The 22500-nt window shown below is 41.8% G+C and overlaps 1 protein-coding gene across 14 annotated transcripts in view; it reads right to left on the minus strand.

Annotated features, from left to right (window-relative positions):
* TLE3 (TLE family member 3, transcriptional corepressor) overlaps positions 1-22500 on the minus strand; it is a 230508-nt gene that overhangs the window by 180142 nt on the left and 27866 nt on the right. For 13 of the 14 annotated variants that reach the window (XM_044077689.1, XM_044077688.1, XM_044077680.1 and 10 more), the window contains exon 5: positions 10791-10853. In XM_044077689.1, coding sequence (XP_043933624.1) covers positions 10791-10853 — 63 coding nt within the window. Of the gene's footprint in view, positions 1-10790; positions 10854-13844; positions 13867-22500 lie in introns of those variants that run through there. The other variant, XM_044077690.1, reaches the window with a different exon arrangement.

Here is a 22500-nt window from a genome sequence, read left to right on the forward strand (position 1 = left end):
TATATATATATATATATATATACATACACACACACACACACACACACACACACACACACATGGCTATATGGAAAAATAAAACAAAAGCCTTAGGTACAAGCAAATACACCACAGAGTGGTACAGAGAAGTTCAGCTAGTTCAGAGGGGATGGAGGGTAACCTGGACTGTAGCAGGGTATACACTCGAACTTTTACATTTATGGTAGGTACAAAACTGTACTATGTTCATCGTGTTACCCTGCTGCAGTCATCACACTTAGGTAGAATCCCAAAGCCAAGGATGGGAGGTGGAGTCAAACAGGTTTAGAGGAGGCTAGAAAGCCCTGCAAGACTGCAGTGGCAAAGCCAGCTCTAGTCTTAGAGTAAAGTGGTAAGTGGTAATGTTTGGTGAAGGTGTGTACTGAACTCCAAGTTGCAGCTTCCAGAATATCCTTGTTTGGCAACCCCTGAGGAAGGCTGCAGATGTAGCTGCTGCCCTGGGAGAGTGGGGCCTTATGGTAGCAGGAACTGGTTTTCCATGGCGGGTGTAGCAAAAACGTATGCAATGTCCTATTGATTTGGAAATGGTCTGTTTTGAGATAATCTTTCCTTGTGATGCTGTAGCATAGGATACAAAAAGCTGGTCAGATTTTCTGAAAACCTTAGTTTTATCCAAGTAGTAACGTAGCTGCCTGTGAATGTCCAAGGAATGCAGGAGTCTTTTCTTCTTTGTTCTGTGGATTTGGAAAGAAGGTGGGTAAATGGATGGTTTGATTTAGAGCCACACTGGATACCACCTTAGGCATAAAGGAGGGGTTAGTTCGTAAAGAAACTCTGTCTTGATGAAAAATGAGGAAAGGCTCTACTGCCATTAGTGCCTAAAGCTCTGAAACTCTTCTAGCTGAAGTAATTGCTAGCAGCAGGGCAGTCTTCCATAATATAAACTTTAAGTCAGCTGAGAAGGCTGGCTCAAAAGGAGGTAGCGTGAGTTTTTCCAGAACAAAGTTGAGGTCCCAAAGTAGGTGTTGGTGCTCTCCTGGGGGCCTAATGTTTTTGGCCCCTCTGAGAAACTGCCTTAGGAGTGGATGTGAAAATACGGGAGGATCCGTGTTGTAGTGAGCAGAAATAGCGGAGGCGTGGATTTTAACAGATTAAAAAGAAAGCCCTTTGTGTAACATCTCAGTTAAGTATTGTAGAATCTGAGGTATGTCAGGCTGAAGGGTATTTTGGCCTTTAGCTTGGTTCCAGGCGCAAAACCTTTTCCATTTGTCTGAGTAGGCTTTCCTGGTGCTGGGCCTCCTGGCCTCCAGAATAACATCCATAACAGCTTGTGAGAGAGGAGCTGGCTGGTTGCTTAGGTGATTTGCCATGCAGCCAAGTTTAAGGTTTTGAGCTGGCTGTGTAGAATCTGATTGTCTTGCTGGGTGAGCAGGTGGGTAATTTGTGGTAGAATCCATGGTGGGCCCTGGGCCATATTCCTTAATAGTGGGTACCAGTGCTGGCGTGGCCAGTCTGTGGCAATGAGTATCATTCGGGGTCTCACCATCCTGACTTTCAGTAACACCTTTGTGAGAAAGGGTAATGGAGGAAAGGCATATACTGTCAGCATTTTCCAACTGAATGAGAGTGCGTCCTCTTTCCAAGCTTTATGGTGAAAAGTCCTTGTGCAAAATTTTGTTAGCTGATAGTTTTGAGGGCTGGCAAACGGGTCTATGTCTGGGAGCCCCCATTTTTGAGCTATCATTGCGAATACTTGTTGATCCAGTTTCCACTCGTGGGGATCTTTGATGTTTCTGCTGATAGTTTTGAGGGCTGGCAAACAGGTCTATGTCTGGGTGCCCCCATTTTTGAGCTATCATTGCGAATACTTGTTGATCCAGTTTCCACTCGTGGGGATCTTTGATGTTTCTGCTTAGGTCGTCTGCCAATGTGTTCTTTTTTCCTGGCAGGAATTGAGCTTGTAATTGAACTTGGTAAGCCAGTGCTGTGTTCCACAAGGTCATTGCTTGCCTGCATAGAGGGTAGGAATGTGTGCCCCCTTGTTTGTTTATGTACCACATTACTGTGGTGTTGTCTGTCCTTATGATAAGCTGTCCTGGATGTAAGAGGTCCTTGAAGGCAGGGAATGAGAGGTATAATTGTTTCCAAGCTGTGGATGTGTTGAGTCCATACGCTTTTTAGGTACCATTGTAATTTCCTCATATGCAGTTTTGCAAATGGTATTAGTAGTATGCAAGATGCCATGAAGCCCAAGGCCTGCAAAATTTTTCTTGCAGGGAGTTGGGTCTTTCTTGCCATTGTTCTGAAGTATTGAGTTAATTGTAGTTTGTCTGGCGTCAGATAAGCCATCTGGGCCGTTGTATTCAAGCTGGCACCCAGGAATGTCATATTTTGTGAGGGCACTAGTTTTGATTTCTTTTCGTTTACTGTGTACCCTAGGCAACTTAGAAGATGTTTTACAAAAGCCAGGTGTTGTAAGACAATGTCCTTGCTTTCTGCTTGGATGAGACAGTCGTCCAGGTATGGGTATATTTGAATTCCTCTTAGTCTGCAGTATGCAATTACTGGTGCCAGGCATTTTGTGAAGACCCTGGGCGCAGTAGATAAGCCAAAGGGCAGTGCAGAGAATTGGTAATGGGTTGAACCTGCAATGAAACTGAGGTATCTTCTGCAACTTTGTCTGATAGGGACATGCAGGTATGCCTCCTTGAGGTCCAACGTTACTAGCCAAGCTTTCTTGCCCAACATGGGAAGAAGCTGCTGTAGTGTTAGCATCTTGAATTTGGGTACTTGCAAGAAGGTGTTTAAAATTGAAAGGTCTAGAATGGGTCTCCAAGCATTGTCCTTTCTGGGGACTAGAAAGAGCCTTGAGTAAAATCCTTGGCCTTGCTCCTGTGTAGGTACCAGTTGAATGGCTCTCATGTCCATGAGAGCTGTAATTTGTTTTTGTGCCTCTGCCCATTGATTTTCTGGCAGGTTTGGCATTCCTTTTATCCTTGGCAAGTTGTGGAAATGGAATCTGTATCCGTGTGAGATAATGTCTAGGACCCATTTGTCCTTTGTGACAATGCGCCACTTGTCTGCAAAAAGTGCTAATTTTCCTCCCAAGGGAGCTGCCAAGAGAGTTTTGCTTGGCAGTTTGACGTTTAAGTCATTGTGTTTGCCTTCTAGTAGTTTGGGACCTGTCTTCTCCTCCCTTCTGTGCTGCAGTGCCACATTGGCGAGGTTTGTAAGGGATTTGTGCTTGTCCTCTGCCCCTTGGGCGCCTGTATTTACCCCTCTATGGTCTGTCAGAAGCTGGAAGGGACCAATTTTTTGTTGGCCAATTTCTGCTGAAGCGTGGGGGCTGTACCTGTAAGAAACCTTTGACCGTGTGCATAGATTTTGCCTTATCCTCCATTTTCTTTAAAACCTCCTCTGCTTTAACCCCAAATAAGACATCCTGCTGTAAGGGTGCATCCAGTAACTTTGCTTTAACATGATCAGGCAAAGATTGTTCCTTTAACCAAGCATGTCTACGTATAACAGACCCAGTAACAGCTGCTCTAGAGGAAGCTTCCAAGGCATCAAAACCACATTGTAAAGTATGTTTGCCCAACTGTTCAGCTGCATGCAACAGATCTTGCATTTCCTTGAATTCAGACTGTTGAGGGTGCGTGCCCATCTTTTGTTTTATTTGAGACATTAGGAATTGCTGGTATTTAAGCATGTGAAATTGACACTTTAGTACTCTCATAGCGAGTAGCTGAGGTGTAAACCTTCTTCCCCCACCTATCTGGAGCTCTGGAGTCCCTTTCTGAGGGTACAGGATTTTTAGCCATAGAAGCCTTAGCCCCTTTGGGACCCTGGGAGATTGTCTCTGGATCAGCAACAGGGCTTTTGTACAGGAATTTGTGAGTCAGGCACTCTATAGTATCTATCTGGTTTAGCTGGAGCAGGAGGCACAGAATCTGGATTTAGACTATATTCTAAGAAAACATCATCCACAATGTCCAAAACTGGGGGGATAGCAAGTGGTCTGTGCTGGGGGAGTAAAAGAAACTCTCGCAGCCTTTTCTTTGAGTCGTAGTAGTCCTGACCTTCCCAGTGGAAATGTTCCCTCATGGTATGTAAGGTTTCCCCAAAGGAATAATCTTCAGGGGAAGAAGCTGAGGGAATGGAGTCTTCAGCATCAGAATCTTCATAAGGGGGAAAGGAGTAATCCTGTTCCTCAGAGGAGCCTGAGGAAACAGACACTTGATCAGAGGAGGCATAATCCTCCTCTTGTCCAGGCCTTTTGTTTGGGGGGGGGGGGTTGGGAACCCCTGATCAAAGAAATCAAATCTTCAGCCATTTTAAGCATCTGTTTCTTAGGCATAGGGCCTTGACCTGGAGACTGAAGTGTAGGCTTTTTTGGTTTTAGAGGAGTCTTAAGCTTAGCATAAGATTTTATGGTGAGAGTAGTCGGTCTGAAGATACCTTCAGAAACCAAAGGTGTTTCTACAGCACCGGCTACCCCTACTGCAATGTCGTCAGTAGGGCCTGAAGAAAATGGCTGTGTTGGCCTAGAACTCTCTGCTGGGGGATCCGAAGCGGTCTAGGGATCCAATTCAGCGGTAGCCATGGGCTGCGTAGGCGCCTCACTGAAAACCAGAGAACCGGCGACTGGCCCAGTCAAGGCCTCGGAGTCTGGCTTGGATCTAGGCTGCCTGTTTTTATCTTTGCATTTTTTATGCACGCCGGTAGTCGGTTGCTCCGATGGCATATTGTAATTAAATTTTCTACCGAAGTAGTGTCGTGCGAAATCAAAGCGTCGCTTTATAGTTCGCTTATTGAACCTAGCACAAAACTGACAACCAGTGACGTCGTGGTCTGGGCCTAGGCAATGTATACAAAAATAATGAACGTCCTTATGAGGTATTTGCTTCCCACAAGAAATGCAGTTGTTAACTTTTTCTGACATCGGACCGAGGCAAGAAAAGGTTCCCCAATGGGGTACTTAGCTTTGAAGACTTCGGACTGAAACTCGATTCGAAAATCTCAGGTGTCGGCCGACCGGCACTTGCGAACTGCTTCTGCTTCGGGCACCGCGCGGCAAGAAAGACAGAAGAAAATGGCGTTGGATGCCTCTGATATACCCCTGGCGCTCTGACATCAGGGAAGAAGTGACAGCAACTGACGCCGGACCAAGACTTTGGAACTCGGGCCGACTGCGGGACTGCCTGACGGCAGGATAACCCAAGTGTGATGACTGCAGCAGGGTAACACGATGAACATCAAGCTCAGTAATTCACAATTCCTATTCTACCAACATGTTCTCAAAGAAGGTTGTCCAATAAACCACTTTTCCCTCTCCCAAAGAGTAACAAGCCTGGGACTAGAAAGGAACGCAGCTCCCTGACATCTGTTACCAGCCAAAAGGGAAATGGTGGCCTCAGTGCACACTAAGAACTAAGGAGGGGGCAACTGTGGATGGCCATGTTCCAGTCAATCATTCCAAAACCTCTGAAAAATGCTAACCAAGAGAGCAGAAGGACCCACAGGGAAATCCAACCCAAAAAAACAAAAGAACTCATTCACTGCTATGCCAAAAGCAACACAGGGTCCACAATTGCAATAAGACTGCTCCCTTCATGAATGCTTTTCACAGAAGCCACAACTGGGAAATAAACACTGGGAAGATGCTAGCTGCCAGGCAGCCCCTCATATACACACAACTTAAATGTGCAACAACTGACATCTATAAAACTCCTTGGCAAGGCACATGCATCCTGATTTAAAGATAGTGTACAAAGATTTTTACCACTTTCTGCTGTAATCCTGCTCTCATTGTGTGAAATGCACTGACTGACTAAACAGATTTTCCTTTAGTTGTTTTAGTGGAACTATGCTTTATAAGAACAGTAAACATGTACTAGTATTTACCGAGCAGCTGTCCAGTTACTTCCTAATTCCATGTCATGTGAGCTACAGTTCAAACAATGCAACTGTTAGGATATACAGACTGAAGTCTGTAGCTGTTAGGTGTTTTCTGTAGAGTATAATAAAATTCAAAATACAAATGCAATAAATCAGTGAGACAACAAATTAATGACTGCTAAGCAAATTAGAACACAATAAATATTCCTTCTAAAGTGTATACTGAACAGCATCCAGTAAAATAACATAGATGTCTATCATGGGATAATAGCATTATACAGGCCAAGTGTTTGTGTCAATACAGACCATAAGGAAATGCCAACATGGTGTAAAAACTTCCAAACAAGAGGAGTCTGCAACACCCAATGGTCTGTCAGACACTGAAGGACAGCCAAAGGGCTGCTGCCAGAAATGTCATATTCAAGGAAGCCATGCCCTGTCCACCCCCACTAATCTTGTCAACAAGGCCAAAAAGCTCAGAGACTTTGATGCAGATGAAGGGCCTACTGTACCCCCAAGCATAAGAGATTGATGGATGAAGACTGTGTGTGTGTGTGTGTGTGTGTGTGTGTGATCCTTAATACAGAGGAAGTGATGAGGATTCCATGTTAACAGCACCCTGCAAAATGGGAAAAGGGAGGCCATACATGTGTCAAAAAGGTATCTGCTCAATTAGAACTCAGACAAAACACAAGTCAAATCTTATCAAGACTGAAAGCCTAACTGGGACAGAAACAGGACCACTGTGATGGATAGCAGTAGTCCTTGTCAGCAGCAACTGGAGCATCAACTCTGCAAGGGAAGAAAAAAGCACAAGGGATGGGGTGGGATCCAGTAGTTACAGAATATACTCTTTACCTATCTCCCATCACCAGGTGGATAGTTACCTACTCCATGCAAACTATAGCAAGAGATCTACAGTGCATAATGTAGCAAAGCCAGACATACACTACAAATGGGCCAGGCTAAACACTATCTATCAAAATCTAGAGTTCATTAGTCCAAAGGATGAAACTGGCTGCCTTCCTCCTTATTAACAGACAGCATGAAGTACCGCCTCAGCACAACACTTAATATTGAAATGAGGGGGAGGGAAAAACTTGTCCTGCATCTGCAAATGGTATTCCAACCAGAAAGTTACATTTCAAAGGCATCATGTGTCACGTCTGAAGGCATAAACTGGCACATTCCCCACTCTTGAGAATGATGCCCTATTTGGCACTCAGAGAAGGAACAGTCGTCAGGTAGCACCAAGTAAGAGATGGAACCAAAATAAGGATGGCGCAGTGGTGCAGCGGTAGCATTGTTGCCTCACAGCAAGAGGCTCTCCGGTTCGATTCTCAGCTGGGGTGCCTTCTGGTGGAGTCTGCATGTCCTCTCTGCGTTCGTGTGGGTTTCCTCCGGGTGCTCTGGTTTCCTCCCACGTTACAAAGGCATGTGTCTGGAGCATTTCTCCCCAGGCATCTGCTGAAAAAGTCAGACTTTCCCGTTACATGTTACATAAAAATAATAAATAAATAAAATCATGAGCTCTCACTTGTACAGATTTCTAATGAACGCAACAAGCCAACCAGCAGAACAACCACTTACATATCATCTAACATCTGAGACTGCAGGGAGGCGAGGTTCTGGGAGAATAGTTTCTTGGCATCAGGCTATTCCAGAGAAAAACTGACATCTGGATCATGTGGTTAAAAAAACATTTTATATAGCCCACCTAATCATGAAGGGATTCACATCTAGATCAGGGGAGGTCATCGTGCCTCTTTACTCATCCCTCATCAGGCCCATAATTGAGTACAATGCCCCTTTTGGGATGTACCTTACCAGACACCTGCAGCAACTGGAAAGACCCCAAAAGTACCTCACCAAGAGGATCAAAGGGCTCAAACAGATGCCATATGCTGCCCGGTTAAAGAAACTCCAGCTCTACTCAGTGGCATACCGCCTGTTTAGAGGCGATCTGTGCCTGACGTATAAAGCCATGTCCAACCCAGAATTAATGGACATGCTGCACCTCAGAAAATCCAAATCCCATCGAGCTACGCGCTCGAGAGACTTGAACCTCAGCAATGAAATAAACAGGACATGCTGGAGGGACAGATTCATAACCCAGAGGCTCCCTTCACTCTGGAATAAATTCCCAGTCCAGGTTAGGCAGAGTCCGTCATTGACTCTATTCAAGAGGAATCTTGATGAGTGGATGGGAGATCGTAGGTTTACCTTGGGTATCACTTCTGTGTCACTGTTAGACAAAGGCACAGTATACTAACCTCGAAAAAGGGCATAGCAAAATAAATTTAAAATGGGTGGCGAAAGCCAAACACATTCTGGCTAGGCTTATAAATGCCCTAGGGCAGAAAGCCTAGTATGAACCTATGAACCTATGATGCACCAAAAGAAAAACAATGTTATAAAGCTAAACCTCCAGAAGGTGTCATTCAGAATAGTCCTCCAGCTCAGACGATGAGGACAAACTGCAAACAATAAGTCTGATCCCTCAACAAATACTGAAAAAGCTCCTCTTAAGGTTCTTAGTGGAACTGGGATGCACAACCAGCCCTTGATCCTAAAAATAACAGGGGGTTAGATGCAGACAAAAAAAAAAAAAAATCAGTTGAGCTTCTACAATCAGTGAAGACAGAGAACACAATGCATGACCCCTTGATGCTGATATGCTCAGCCCAATGCATGAATGGACCAGAGGTAGGTCTGCAACAAGGAGACAGGTCTAATAGTACCCCCAAGCCAGGGGGAGATAAACAAGCATTTACCTTGTGCAATGTCTTGCCATCTTGGAGCAAATAGGTCCATTACCAGGGATATTACTACTGACTGGCCCACAGGCAAATTGATGATGAGGTTGCAGAAAAGTAACAGCACAAACTGTCACTCTGGCAGCGGAGGAGAACGAAGATGTCATGAAATGCAAGAAATGCTCAAAGAATCAATCTGATAGATCAAAATGTCGACCTACTGGTGAATTTTTGATAAAAGGCTGGAAAACTCCTCCAAAACCTGAAGTGGAAAGACTGAAGAATCCACATCCAGACAGGAAGGAATCAAAGGCCAGCAAGCTATGAAGGCAGTAGCCGAAAAATGTCAAAAACTCTTGACAACTACACGAGATGAGAAGGAATTCTGTCAAACCCTAGTATATCTGGATCTGTGAAAGACATAATGCACATAAGATAAAGCATAAATGGCTCATATGGCCAACAATTTAGTAAATGCAGCCGGTCAACCAAAAGAACTGCGGGCAGAGACTGCAGAAACAAGAAAAGGTCATTACAAGGGCCAACACAAGCAGAAAGTTTATAACAGGAACCCAGAAGGGAACCAATCGTACAAGCCCCAAGTGTTACTGCTGTAGGAAGCAAAGAGCAGCAAAGGAAGTAGCCCCCCGAAGAGAAACAAACAAAAAACGCACTACCCTGAAGGGTGGAATGCCCAAAAAAGATGCAGCTTTTTAATACAGAAGAAAAGGAAGTTTAACAGAGAAGCTTACAGTGGCCTTGCCAAATGCCAAGGTATCCTACAGATGTCACTTGTAGCCTTATCCCCTGGTGGGAAAGTTTAAACAGAAGAAAAAAATGAACAGCAAAGGTAGCAGAGCCATACAAAAAACTTTAAAACTAACAAGGGAATGGAAAGACTTTCTACAGTAAAAAATTATCAAAGCACTCTGGGGCCATCAGACCCATTTAAAATGTGACTCTACACTTCTAGCAGCAGGAATAATCTGAGAAATGAGAAGAGGGGCAGAGGTTTCATGGGAGACGGAGGTGCTTGAGCAAACTGGAAAATGTTACACCTGCTAAGCAGAGCTTATATGGGTTATATGGTTCTCTCCAAAAAGTCTCAAAAGGAAGGAACCACAATATGCTCCCGAAAGTGCATGTCATACAGTAATACCGGTGACACAACAGCTCTGGAAAAAATCCTTTTTTTAGCATTAAAAATAAAAACAAAACATCTTACAGACACATCATTAGATAAGAAATCACTGCTGTTGAATTCACTTATGAACTCATTAAGCATTTAGCCCTCCTCCAGTCAGTGCTTGACTGGCCTTAGTGATAAAGTCATCTGTGCCAGGATATGTACAGGCATGCTGTACAGGTCCCTTCTACACCACACGCATTTTTGTTCTGCTGTTAAGTGCTTATGTAAAGCAAGGTTTTCATAATGAAACTGCTATACGTATTGCATTTATTAAACTGCTATACGTATTGCATTTATTATGACCCCATTCCCTTCCGAGCAAAGTGATAAAGAAGAGTTCTCTTTCCCACAAGATCTTCATTTCCGCTTTTTTAAATACTAGAAAACAAGAATTAACTTAAGGAACAATGAAACATTCTGCAGTTCAAGAATGACACCAGCCCTTACCTTTGCTTCTACAGCAGTAACACTTGGGGCTTGTACTTTGCACAAATCTAACTTTAGTATCTAATGATTTACCTGGAATGTGTTGACATTTCTTTAATGGAATGTTACAACACAAGACTTCTGTCCTTTTTATGGAGCCAGCTTGCAATTCTACATATTTATAGAACAATATGTACAGTAGAGTGCTTTTAGAGGCACGGTAACATTTGCTACAATGAAACACTACGGCACATCAGTGAGGCAACTGCTGCAAAGTTATGTTTGTGACAACAGTGTGTGTGTGTGTGTGTGTGTGTGTGTGTATGCACATTAATATACATTACACACAGAAACATGCATATATACATACATGCACACACATATGCACATGCTAACAACAACATGGTAGCAATTTTAATGTGTGCCCGACTATTTCCACCAGCAAAGAAATCCTGAACGATTCAGAAGGAAACAAAAGGAGCAAATATGTACATCTAAAGTTTCATACAGAACAATTAAAAAAAACATTTTCGATTACTTACCTCTTGTGACAGAAAGGGCATGATCTGAGCTAAAATTGTGTTCAACCTCTTGGCAATCTCGGTCTACAAACAAACAAACAAACAAAAACAAAAAAAAAAAAGGATTAGAACTTCGTGAAGTCGGACAAGCATCACGCAGGCTAGAGCTCTCTGGACCACAAGAATCAATATGATATCCAATACCCTAAAAAGAAGGCAACATTCTCATTTCTATCTTAAAATGATCTGAATACCACTCCCCCGACCTCTGCAAACCCACATGCCTTCCTGCTCCAGTGTGCAGCAGTCAGCCATATATTGTCAATTACACAAAACCGCACTCTCTCTAAAGTGCTACACGGGAAGTGGTACAATCGACAGAGAAAACCAATACCACTCCTGTATTTTCTCCGGTACTCCCCCACCTACAGCTCAGGAACCACAGGTCAGGAAACTGCTATGAAGAAGGAAGCACAGATAAGAGCAAGCAAGGGTATATTAAAGGTCTCCGACAGCCAAAATAGAGCAGTAACAGGAAATACTGCCAACTGATACAGGAGAAGCAAGGAATGTGCTTAGGAAACAGGGACAAATGATAAAAGCAGCAGGCATAACTCTTAATTGTTCCAAAAAATGAGACCAGTTCCTTATTTTACGTTATGAACACAATAAAAGTTCTGCCACATATTAAGACCTTGCTAGCAAAGTGGTCTGTTAAAATGCTTAAAAATCCCATTACATCAACAGAACACTAACTTAAAAGCAACACACTTAACTTTACATCACTGCTTCACACCTGACAGATGAGGGGGTGGGAGTATGGAGTTAAGGGTGCATTAAAAGACACAAACAAAAATTATGTATAAACATCATAAGTAGCAGAAGGAAGAATATGTTCAAGGGGGAAAAAGGGCAGCTACCTGAAAGGCAGGAGCACATACAGGAAATAAATTACACAACAGAAACAGAAGTAAATGGTGCAGAAGGTACAATACCAATGACAAAATTACTTAAAAGGCTGCATATCTTCAAACATAACATGTAATACAAAGAGAAACACAAGAAGCTAAAGTTATCTGCCATGGGATGGGTAAGGCCAATATTTAGCCAAATGGGCTAAGTTAATTTGCACACAAAAGGGAAACTAGCTAGGCTTTAGATGGCCCTAAAGAGCAGCTAGTCTAGTTCTTACCTCCAGACCTATAAGATGGTAGTATGTTGCACAGTGAGAAAATGAAAAATAAAGGACTCAAGAAACCATGTCAAGAGATGCACACATTTTAAAAACCTCTAATTTACATACAAGAGATAGAGACATAGAGTTCAGTGAAATAATCATCTCGGAGGGGACACTCCAACTTCACCAAGTTGGTAATGTTGAAAAACAATAAATCTAGTGGGGTTTGGCTTTACTGGCTTGAATGTAACTATAAAGACTTAAAAAGTAACAACATCATGGACATTCAGCAGTCATGTAGCCGAAACACTATGCCCTTAAGGTTATCTGCATATACCCCATGAGCCTCCATTACAACAGGGTAATGGTGCCACACAGTGAAAAATGTAGCTTGGCTAGGTTTTTCTTACAATTTTTACTTAATTAAAAAAAAAAAAAGACAGCAGTGTTTTCTACTAGAACATCTGTTTTACATGTGAATAAGAGATACTTAAAATGTGTGAATCTCTGGATACGTTTGCTTGGGTCCCTTCTTCATCTCGAAAGATCAACACTAAACCAATTTTATATTATTACATGTTTTTTGACACATCTACTAACAACCAGAAATAACAATAAAACAAGACAACTCTTCACCTTGAACACAGCTGCAAAGCACTATTTTCCATACATTTGCATTGTGTACATTTGTAAACAGATGTATTCAATCCTATAAACCCCATATATGGCCTAATTATAGGTTTCTGATATATGATGTTATTTCTGCTTTATCTGCACATTTTAAACTGCAACACAGACATTTCAACAGCTCTATTTTTTAGCCAGACATCAGTTGGTACTTTCATTCAACAGCTCCAAAAAGGCTAACCTTAAATCAAGTGTCAGGTCTTTAGTCAAGAACATCAAATACACAATCTCAACATATCCAGAGACCTAGCAAAGGGCATGCAGCTGTTCTGAAAGCTCACTAACAGCTCAATTACATTCTATTTTATTTCCTCTTCTGCTGTGGGTGCAATTTTGTCTGTACTTCTCCAATATACATAAAATTAAAATAACTGGATATTTTCTGGTACTTTACATAGCCTACATTATTACCGGTTATGATCTCCCAAGTCCCTCTGTAGACAAACATACCTTCAAACACACATGCAATACAAACAAAGCAGGAAACAAACCAAATGTAATGGTTAGAGAACTGAACAACAAATACAAGTTAACAACAAAGTAGTTCATCACACAACTCTTTGGGTTAAATAAGGCAGTAAAGGGTAGCCATTTCTGTGGCAATTCATACACACTTCTTCTAACAAGACAAACAAACATCCAACCGTAAGAATTCATTGTGCTTTATCAAAAGGGGAAACTGGTCCTCACAAATGTAAGCATCCCACACAGACTCAATACACAAATGCACCAGAGACATTTCCAACACTTTAATGGGAAAGGTCTTGCTAACCCCCTCCAGGACCATAACAAAACAGGCCTAAACACTGCAGAATCCTATCACCCCAAAAACAATGTATTTTAAGCCTTGCAGTTGCTCAACAGATCAGGGAATATTTTTTTTTACAAAACAATGTACTTGGGAGGAAAAAAGTCCTTATAACCAAAACTGTCCACATTAACAAAAAAGCTTGTTCCCCCATGTACCCAACAAAATTGTCGCTTTGCTATTACACATTCTTAAAAAAAAAAAAAAAAAGGTCAATGGATAAAGTAAGCCCTCAGCGAAGGAGAATCACCACGACATGGACATCATCAGGTGGTGACATCGTCATCATCAGTGTACAGGTTGGAGAGCTGCTCTTTCCTTTTACTTACTACCATACTACTGTAGATTATAACAAGCTTCATCCACTTCCTGTTAAGTGACACGAACTTCCCCATGTACTTACTAGCTGGGGGATGCAGATAAAGTCCAGTTCTCTTTCCCCAGTCCTCCTCAGGTAGTGAAATATGGGTATTTGTTTTTATATCCCCTACTAGTAGCAGCACTTATTTAGTTGGACTGGCTCAGCAGGTAAAACCCTGTTAGAAGAAATACTCAGCATCCATGGTGACTAAGTAGCCAAATCTTTTACGGGATTAATTTGGTCAAAAAAGATGCAAGTTTAGTTTGCAATAATAAAACCAAGGGGTAAAGAATAAAACATTTATTTCTATTAATTTTTTTCTGGCTAAGAACCGCATGTATGTATGCCTCTTGTGATGACCCAATAACATTGGTCAGGTTAAGTCATCTGTACAGTATGCAAGTGGGTAATCAAGGTCACTACACTGCCATAAGCAACAGCAGCAAACCCACCAGCACTGCGGCAGACAAGTGGTCCAGAAATGGTCCCAGTTTCTCAAAACATGTTGTCTTACGACTAAAATTTCTTGCAGATTAACAGAAGACCTCTTGCAGCAAGTCCCTGATGATACCAAACTATAGACCATAAACTATTTGCTTTTGCCCATGACTATATGTTACTTCATCAAGAAAACAAAGTATTGTCTATTTTCTAATTAGGTTAGTATAATTCCACAATTACATAACCAAAATCCTTTCATGATATTATCTTAACATTGTCAACACTAGCCAAACATGTACACCGAAATTTAAACAAAAAAGGAAAAAAAATTTCCTTTTATAAATTTCTGGAATCCTGGGACACTAAGCAGCTGTCAAAACACCTTGTGATCCAACTTCAACAAAGTCCTATCAGCACAAACATCCAGCAAAATGACTGCAAAAACCATGCAAGCTGAAACAATACCAAATGACTAAGAACTACAAAAAGATCAAATGCCAGGAAATAATCTTTTTAAACAAACTAGTGCAAAATATTAATCTGCTATCCTAGGAAATGAGATCATCTAGACAAAAGGGTACTTGCTTCTGTCACGTTTAATTAGGTTTCAATAGAACTAGAGGGTGCCTACCAGGAAAGAAAATCCCATAGTTATAGACCCCAAAAGGCTTACAAAGCATGCGTTGCTTTTTGGCTACACACTTTCCCATACATACTGCTAACAGAACTCTTTCAGATATTTAACTAAGCCTAAAACATTTACACTACTAGTCTCCCTACAACATGCAGACCAACACATTGAAATATTTTTAGTCATTTCTTAAAACAACAGTGTAGAGCTGAATATGCATTTGCTTGAATTTGCACTACTAAAACTAACAAGGAGAAATAAAGCAACTCATCAGCAAACACCCGAGACACACACTTCACTTTTGGGGCATACATCTATCTCTTAAGAGATACTCAAATAAGAAACGCACAAAACTTCCAGCAGAATATCGACTTGTACACCTCAAAAGCAGTTCAGGCTTTTCCGCAAATAACAAACTTCTGTAGATGTAATGCTCATCTGCATGCAACACATAAAAACAGATGTATACACATTTGAATGACATTTAAACCATACTCTTAACAGAATACACAAAAGGCTGCTTATCAGTGGCTGCTTACTGACAGTGGTCTGACGGTATTAGAACAAATCTTTTAAAACATTTTTTTTTACATGTCTGAGAAGATAAACTGCTTCCAACAGCTAAAGAACAAAAGGCCCAGTTATTAAAGTCCTAAACACAGTCCAGCAGTTTTATATTTTTTGAGGTACAAATAAACTACTTGCTACTATGACCATCTCTCACAAAAAAAAAAAGTACCACAAGCAAATTGTACTAAATCGTGCTCATCTTATTATATTCTAAAATACTGAACAAATGAAGACAGTGACAATCTTGTGACTCTGATTTCCCCATCCCCCAACCCAACACTTTTCAGAAACAAACAACTTCTGACTAAAAGCACCGAAGAACATCTTTGAGCATCTGCTTGTCTTAAAGAAATAAATTCATTTTCTAAACACATCCAGCTCAGTTTGTCCCTGTCAGACTTTATCAGTCACAGAACGAATTATTGCGTGGAACATAATAGGGCAGGCTTTATGGAGCATTACACCCTCCAAGCAATCCTACCCATTCATCAAACTCCCTCAAAAGCAACTAAGCCCTCCCCCGAGTGCCACTGGGCAATTTATGCCAAGAAAAATCTCAATTCATCTCCCTGTTAAGTTACCATAGCAACTCCGACAACCTAATCCCTGCAGAACATTATGTAAATTGTGCCTTTGCTTGACCACGACAGGCTGTAAAATCATATTACCCGCACCAAAGCAGGTCATTAAATTGAATTTTTGGGCTGCCGATCAGATTAGCTCTGCAAATTAATGCTGGCTAAAGGTGGAGGGGGTGTCTGGGAGCGGGGAAGGCTCCTGTCATGCTAGGGCAACAGACACTTAGTTTTCCCATCTGAAAGCCACCTATTATGAGCAGCACGCCCTTCCCCCAACCCCTGCCAAGGAATCTTTTGATGTTTCTTACCCACAAACAATTCTTTGTTGTGACTGAAACTGGAGTTTGATTAACCACTGATGTTCTACAATGCTGCAGCTGTTCTAGAAAAAGTAAAACAATTTTCCTCCTCAAAGTATGTAAAATGCTGCATCCTTTTTAGGGGGGCCACACAGATAAAAATGCAGAGAGAAAAAAAACGATGAAGGAGAAATCAAGAATTACCACATCAAAAACAAAACAAAGCCAACATGTCCACAGAACAGATGGGGGGGGTGCAACTGTAATACCCTATATATGTAAACAGTGGGTGAATCCCACCCTGTCCACAATGACATCAGTAGTTTACGCAAGTGCACTTGGGGAAAGAGGTGAAGAGGCATAAAATAGATACAAGCTGTCCCAACAATGGAAAAGTGGCTTTCCAGCATAAAAGCACATATGCAGTGAGACTGAATTAGCATTAAAATTGTGCAAAACACTTCTAGTGATCAGTAGCTCAGAAATCAAATGGCACTTAAAAGTTTGCAGGCTTGGGGTTGGCAGGAGAGGTTAAGCTGCAACAAAGCAGATTTAAGACTTGGCCTTCAGCTTAACAGTGGGAAAGAACTCCAGAAGAGAAGATGAGTGCACACACAAAATGTTATAACAAAGCCTTTCCTTATTTGTAATGCAAAACTCTGTACTTCTCACTTTGACTCGTTCACAGATCCCTACCACCCCCACCCAATCAGCACTTTCCTTTATCCCACTACTGATGTGTTCAACAGCTTGCTCTTCGTCCCTTTATCCCACTACTGATGTGTTCAACAGCTTGCTCTTCGCCCAATCTGTATGAGTGGTCATTAAAACAATTCTACTAGTGCCACAGCTAAGGCAATTTCCATCTGCAACTCCAGTGACAAAGATTTTGGAATGGCTTAGGGATCAAGGAAAAGCCCCCCCCCCCCAAAAAAAAAAAACATAACTGCACACAGGAACAAGTAATTAAGGCAGCAGGTGACTGCACTGAAGAGGATGTGCTAGCACTGCTAAGAAGCAAAACAAAGTAAAAAAGTATACAAATATCTTGGGCACCCCACACTCAACTGGTTCACCGCCTTTCCAACCTAGTGCTAGTTCTTGAAGACTATGTTATGGGAAAACTACCACAGCACCCAGAGGAATGACACTGTCCTGTCGACAGGGCAGCATTCAGCCAGGATGTAGACAGACCATTTAGCAACAGGGCAAATACCAGTACATACTGCCTGCTGTCAATACCCCTGTTGTAAGGTTAAACTAAAGCCACCTTTCTAAGCAAGACAAGATATGCAATGCTGTCACATGGGGGTAGAACACTACACTACTGAGACCATGGACATAAATGCACCATAACCTTTATCATAGAAAGATAATGTCCATTTATATGCAATTGTACACTACTGAATCCACCACTGTGGTTGTCACACTGCATTCACTGAGGCACCACACTCTGCTGTGTACGAAAACTAAACGTACACTTCCCTTTTCAAACAAAAACAGGCTAAGAAAAATCAAAGGACCCATACAAGTGGAAACAATTTAAATAAAATACCCAGAGGTTGATCCCACAGTCCAAATATTCTCTTCAACTCACCCATATGCCATCATTTTTCACATTAAATGAAAGCACCATGCCCTCTCTCCATGTTCATTACAGTCAACAAATGGGAATGTAAGTTTACTCACAATGCCATTATCCCCTCTTCAGCCAGAGTCTGAGGTAAAGACAGATTTAAACTACACTGCAAGCTCAGACAGAATTCTTAACATTAATTATTACTGCAAATTTCAAAATGTATCCAGCAAACATGTCAGACAAATTCACAATGCCTCAACACATAACACCACCTGATCAAGTTCCTATCACTAAATAATTTAGTACTAACCAAGGGAGTTTGTTTTCAAGCACAATCTCTGAGAATGCAGAACAGCAAATACAAAGCAGCTCCAATGAATAATGCAGAGCACACAGAGATGAAGCAGAACACTTTTTGTGCCACCCACCCTAATCACACACACTGATTCTGGTGCTCATCTCACACTCTGGTCATGACTGGTTTACTTCTACATCGGCCGTGGTCAGCACTCCGAAGTGTTTGAAAATGAAAATTCTGAGCAACTCATAATGCAGCTGCAGATGATTGACACTGCAAGTGATACAACTATTTACCACAGAAAACTTTACCAGGCTTCCAACCCCTAAAATATGCACCCAAAACAAGTTGCTTAAGTGGAATTCAGCTGTGGAGCGAACAAAAGTCAGGCATGGAGAAAGATGGCAGAGGACTGAATGGCAGGGCTGGTTTCTGCAGCCAGAGTTCATCGTAAATATAAAGTATTAAGATGAATATTCATAAGCAAAAAAAGTGCATTTATCACATTATCAAGAAATGTATACCTGTATGCTTTGTCATATTGTCAACAAATCTATAACTGGACTCTTCAGCAAGCACGACTCCCCTTGTAAACATCACATCGACCAAATAACCACCACCCCCAAAAACTGACCTCAAAGTTGAGAATTGTAGGAACCTATGCTGACAAACTGTACTTTAAATCACAACGTGTTCACTACTGTATTCAATACTCTAAGCAAGTCTCTTTTCATCACACAACTTACATTCAAAATGATTGTTTCCATGTCCAGGAAAGGAATTGTTATACTTTACTTCACTCACCAAACTTATTATTAAATATAATGCCCCTTTTGGTATGCCCCTGTCCAAACAATTGTTATAACTTAAAAAAAAAACAACACCAACGGCTGAATTATATAAACTATGCGGATCATCTCAAAAGCCGCGGTGGTACAGAGGTAGTGTTGTTGCCTCACAGCAAGAGGTTCTCCTGTTCGATTCTCGGCTGGAGTACCTCCTGTGGAGTCTGCATGTCCTCCCCGCATTAGAGTGGCCTCCGAAAGACATGCGTGAATGGGCGTGCCTTCGCTGAAGGTTGGGCGTCGGGCTGGCAACTCGGCACCATAAAAATCTACTACCAATCATTAGCGGACCGGAGTTCTGCTGTGGCGACCCCTAACCGGGAAAAGCCAAAAAGACAAACAACAACCATCTCAAAGCCTTGTCCCACTTTTCAGAAACATACAGGATACTGAGAAGACGCCTCTGAGTCATATATAGAGCCTTAACAGACATATTACATTATCACAAGTCCAATAGTATCATAAATATAGATTCAATGGATTGCAATCTCTTTTCTAAAATAAATACATTACCTAGCCCTCCAGCATGTTCTAGTACAGAAAATAGCTTCAAAACAGTCTTCCACTCCACACAAAGCAAAGTATTTCTCTTATTCTCTTCAAACATAACTTAATGAATGGTAACTACAAAAATCACCCCTGGTTTAGCACGCCTGTCTCTCCTGGAGAAGGAAAATATCTCAACATATTCTTTGTTTAGCCTGACTATGGGTTGTGTGAAAATATAAGGGCTAAAAAACAAAACATGGGATGAAATGCTAGACTTCTTAAGATCCTCACAGATCAATAGCCTAGTAAATATCTATGAACATCTAAACCATAATCCTGCAGCTGCTTAGAGAATTCAGCTTTTATTAACCTCAAGAACATGGCTTCTCCTCAAACGGTCTGCCAAGCCTGCCTTTGCAGCTAGCAGAGCAAGTCCAAACCCATGTTCGGGGCCCTGTAGGAGATAAAGGCACCCTGGTGCAGTTTTCTGCTTTGAGGCCAAAACTTTTTCCCCGTTCACACCTTGTGCCATCTAACGGGTGGCATGTAACAGGCTTGCAATATATCATACACCCCTCAGCATATAACTCAGCCAAAGATCTCCTTGTGAAAACATATTCCAAATTTCTTCTAGTATCCACCACCAAGGACTAATCAACAGGTGTGCCCATGCATACCCCCCTCTGAATGGACACGTCTATCCTTGCCCGTGCCTTCAAGCATCTGAGATACTTCAACTCTGATCCCCCCAGAGCCAAAGCAGCAATGGTCAACTGTGCAGCTACAGGAAGGGAAAGAGCGAGCCTACAATAAGCAAGTTAACAAGGAAAAGCTACTACATCAGACACTGCTTTCCGCAAGCCTGAAATATCCCAATCATAGAGTCTAATATGGTTACTGCCCCAAGACCACCGTAGCCTTAACATCTTCATCAGCTTCTTCTGGTACTTACTATAAGGGACCCCGACTACAGCTACCATTGAACCCATGGCTCCAGGATGCAAGCTAACTACTGGAATAAGCTATCAAAAAAACAACCCAAAGTCTACAAAAAAGTGTTCGGACATACGCCAACATCTAGGGAGCAGCCTACAAATATCATACCTGACCAACAGGATGGAGACGGTCAGAATGAAAATGTGAAGCACACCCCCCCCCCAATAAGATTGTTTTGTGAGTAGGTCGCTAGAAACTAGTTTAAAAAGCAAACCATTCTGGCACCCTGTAGCATCAGGTGGTGGAAAGCTAGGACTAGCATGCTTTTAGTGGAACCAACACAGGGGTAGTACAGCCAAAAGGATAGGCAAGAAACTCATACTAACTGGATCTTACCTGATAGGATAGGAACATTAACAAATGCTTTGCAACTTTTTCACTAATAGAAATCCTAACACCATATCCAAACTATTCTTGCTCAGATATGAACTGATTAATGGGGGGGGTACTGCAACTTGCTCGAGTTGTGTTTTCAGCAAATGTTCGCTTTCTACTTATTGCAGTGGTATACAAGATCAAGAAGCCACATAATTTAGTACACTCAAAGACCTAGGGTAGCAAAATAAAAGCAGTCACTATTTTATTGATGTGACCATGGTCACACTCAGTTCACGGTGAAACAACTGTGGAGTCAGAATATGGGGGGGGGGGGGCAAGATTATTTTACGTTTTTCACATTTCCACACATTCTTTATCTCTTCAATTACCTACGTGTACAGGTTAAATTTACTCTTAGTAATAAAACTTGTGTTAAAATGTGCAGTCTACTGTGTTTGAATCAAGTTTGTATACATCTGAGGTCATATAGTACACAAACAAATGGGTGACCACGAGGAAGGACTCATTGGGAATCAAAGTACTGAAGTTGTTTAAATCAAGATTGACATAAATTTGCTAGAATTCTATAAAAATAAAAAGGATCTGGAACACTATGCAAGCTGTAGATGGTCCAGTGGGACTTCCTCCATGGCTGTTTTTTTTGAGAAGCTTTGTATCTTCTTCCCTCCCTGATCCCTCACTCAAAGGGAATGCCCAGTAAGAATTTGGAGAGGCTGAGAGGGTAAGAGAAGGTCAAATGACAGCCACATGGCCTGGGTGGGAGCAGAGACCAATGCAGGCCACTGTGGAGATGGCTGCAGCTGCCATAGAACTCTAAGAATACCAGCCCCTGGAGCAGTACACCTGCTAGATCTCTGGACCCAATGGAACCCTGGTGCTGGGGCTGTGGGTTTCAGTAGAACTAGGGTATCTGCAGACATTTCTGCATCACACTAAATGTACATTGGGGACAGTGGAATTAACGTCATGCAGTAATAAACACCATGACCTTTCTTTTTATATCTTTAAAAGACTTTGCAATCTGTAGACTAAGAAAAAGCAGAACTTTGAAAAGGGAGACTATAAAAGGCATCCTGATGACCACAATAAATGGGATGAGGTGGACCACACAAAATCATAGAAAATTCTAGTGGTTTCCAAAATGTAACAAAATAACTTCCAGCAAAATTTCAGCTTCTATACCCCCCCCCCAAAACTATAGAAACTTTCTAGCTTTTCACATCTGTACAGATTGCCTGTCTTTCAAGGAATGTTCACAATCTCTGCTCACATTACTTTCTATCGACTTTCTGCATTTTAACCCTTAAAATCCAACCCAATCAAGAAGTTTAGACCACTTAAAACCTAATAAGGTAGGTCCAAGATACCTGCCATTCACCACCAGAACCACAAGCCTATCACTACAGATGTACGCACTATTAATGAACCAAAACATGGGGACAGAGGTGTAGTTAGTTTGATTTGGGGGGACACAGTGTTAGGGAGAAGTGATCAGAAGATGCTGTGATCAGTCTTCAGTGCAATACTGCCATTTTGGAAATCCCCTTCTTTTCAACCACCTAGCTCACCAAGAACCCTTGACAGGCAAAGGATTGTAAGGATCCAAAAACATATGAACATTCGAGAATAGAAC

The sequence above is a fragment of the Protopterus annectens genome, chromosome 7.part0 (assembly GCF_019279795.1).
Source record: "Protopterus annectens isolate FY-2018-M chromosome 7.part0, PAN1.0, whole genome shotgun sequence".
Lineage (NCBI taxonomy): Eukaryota > Metazoa > Chordata > Ceratodontiformes > Protopteridae > Protopterus > Protopterus annectens.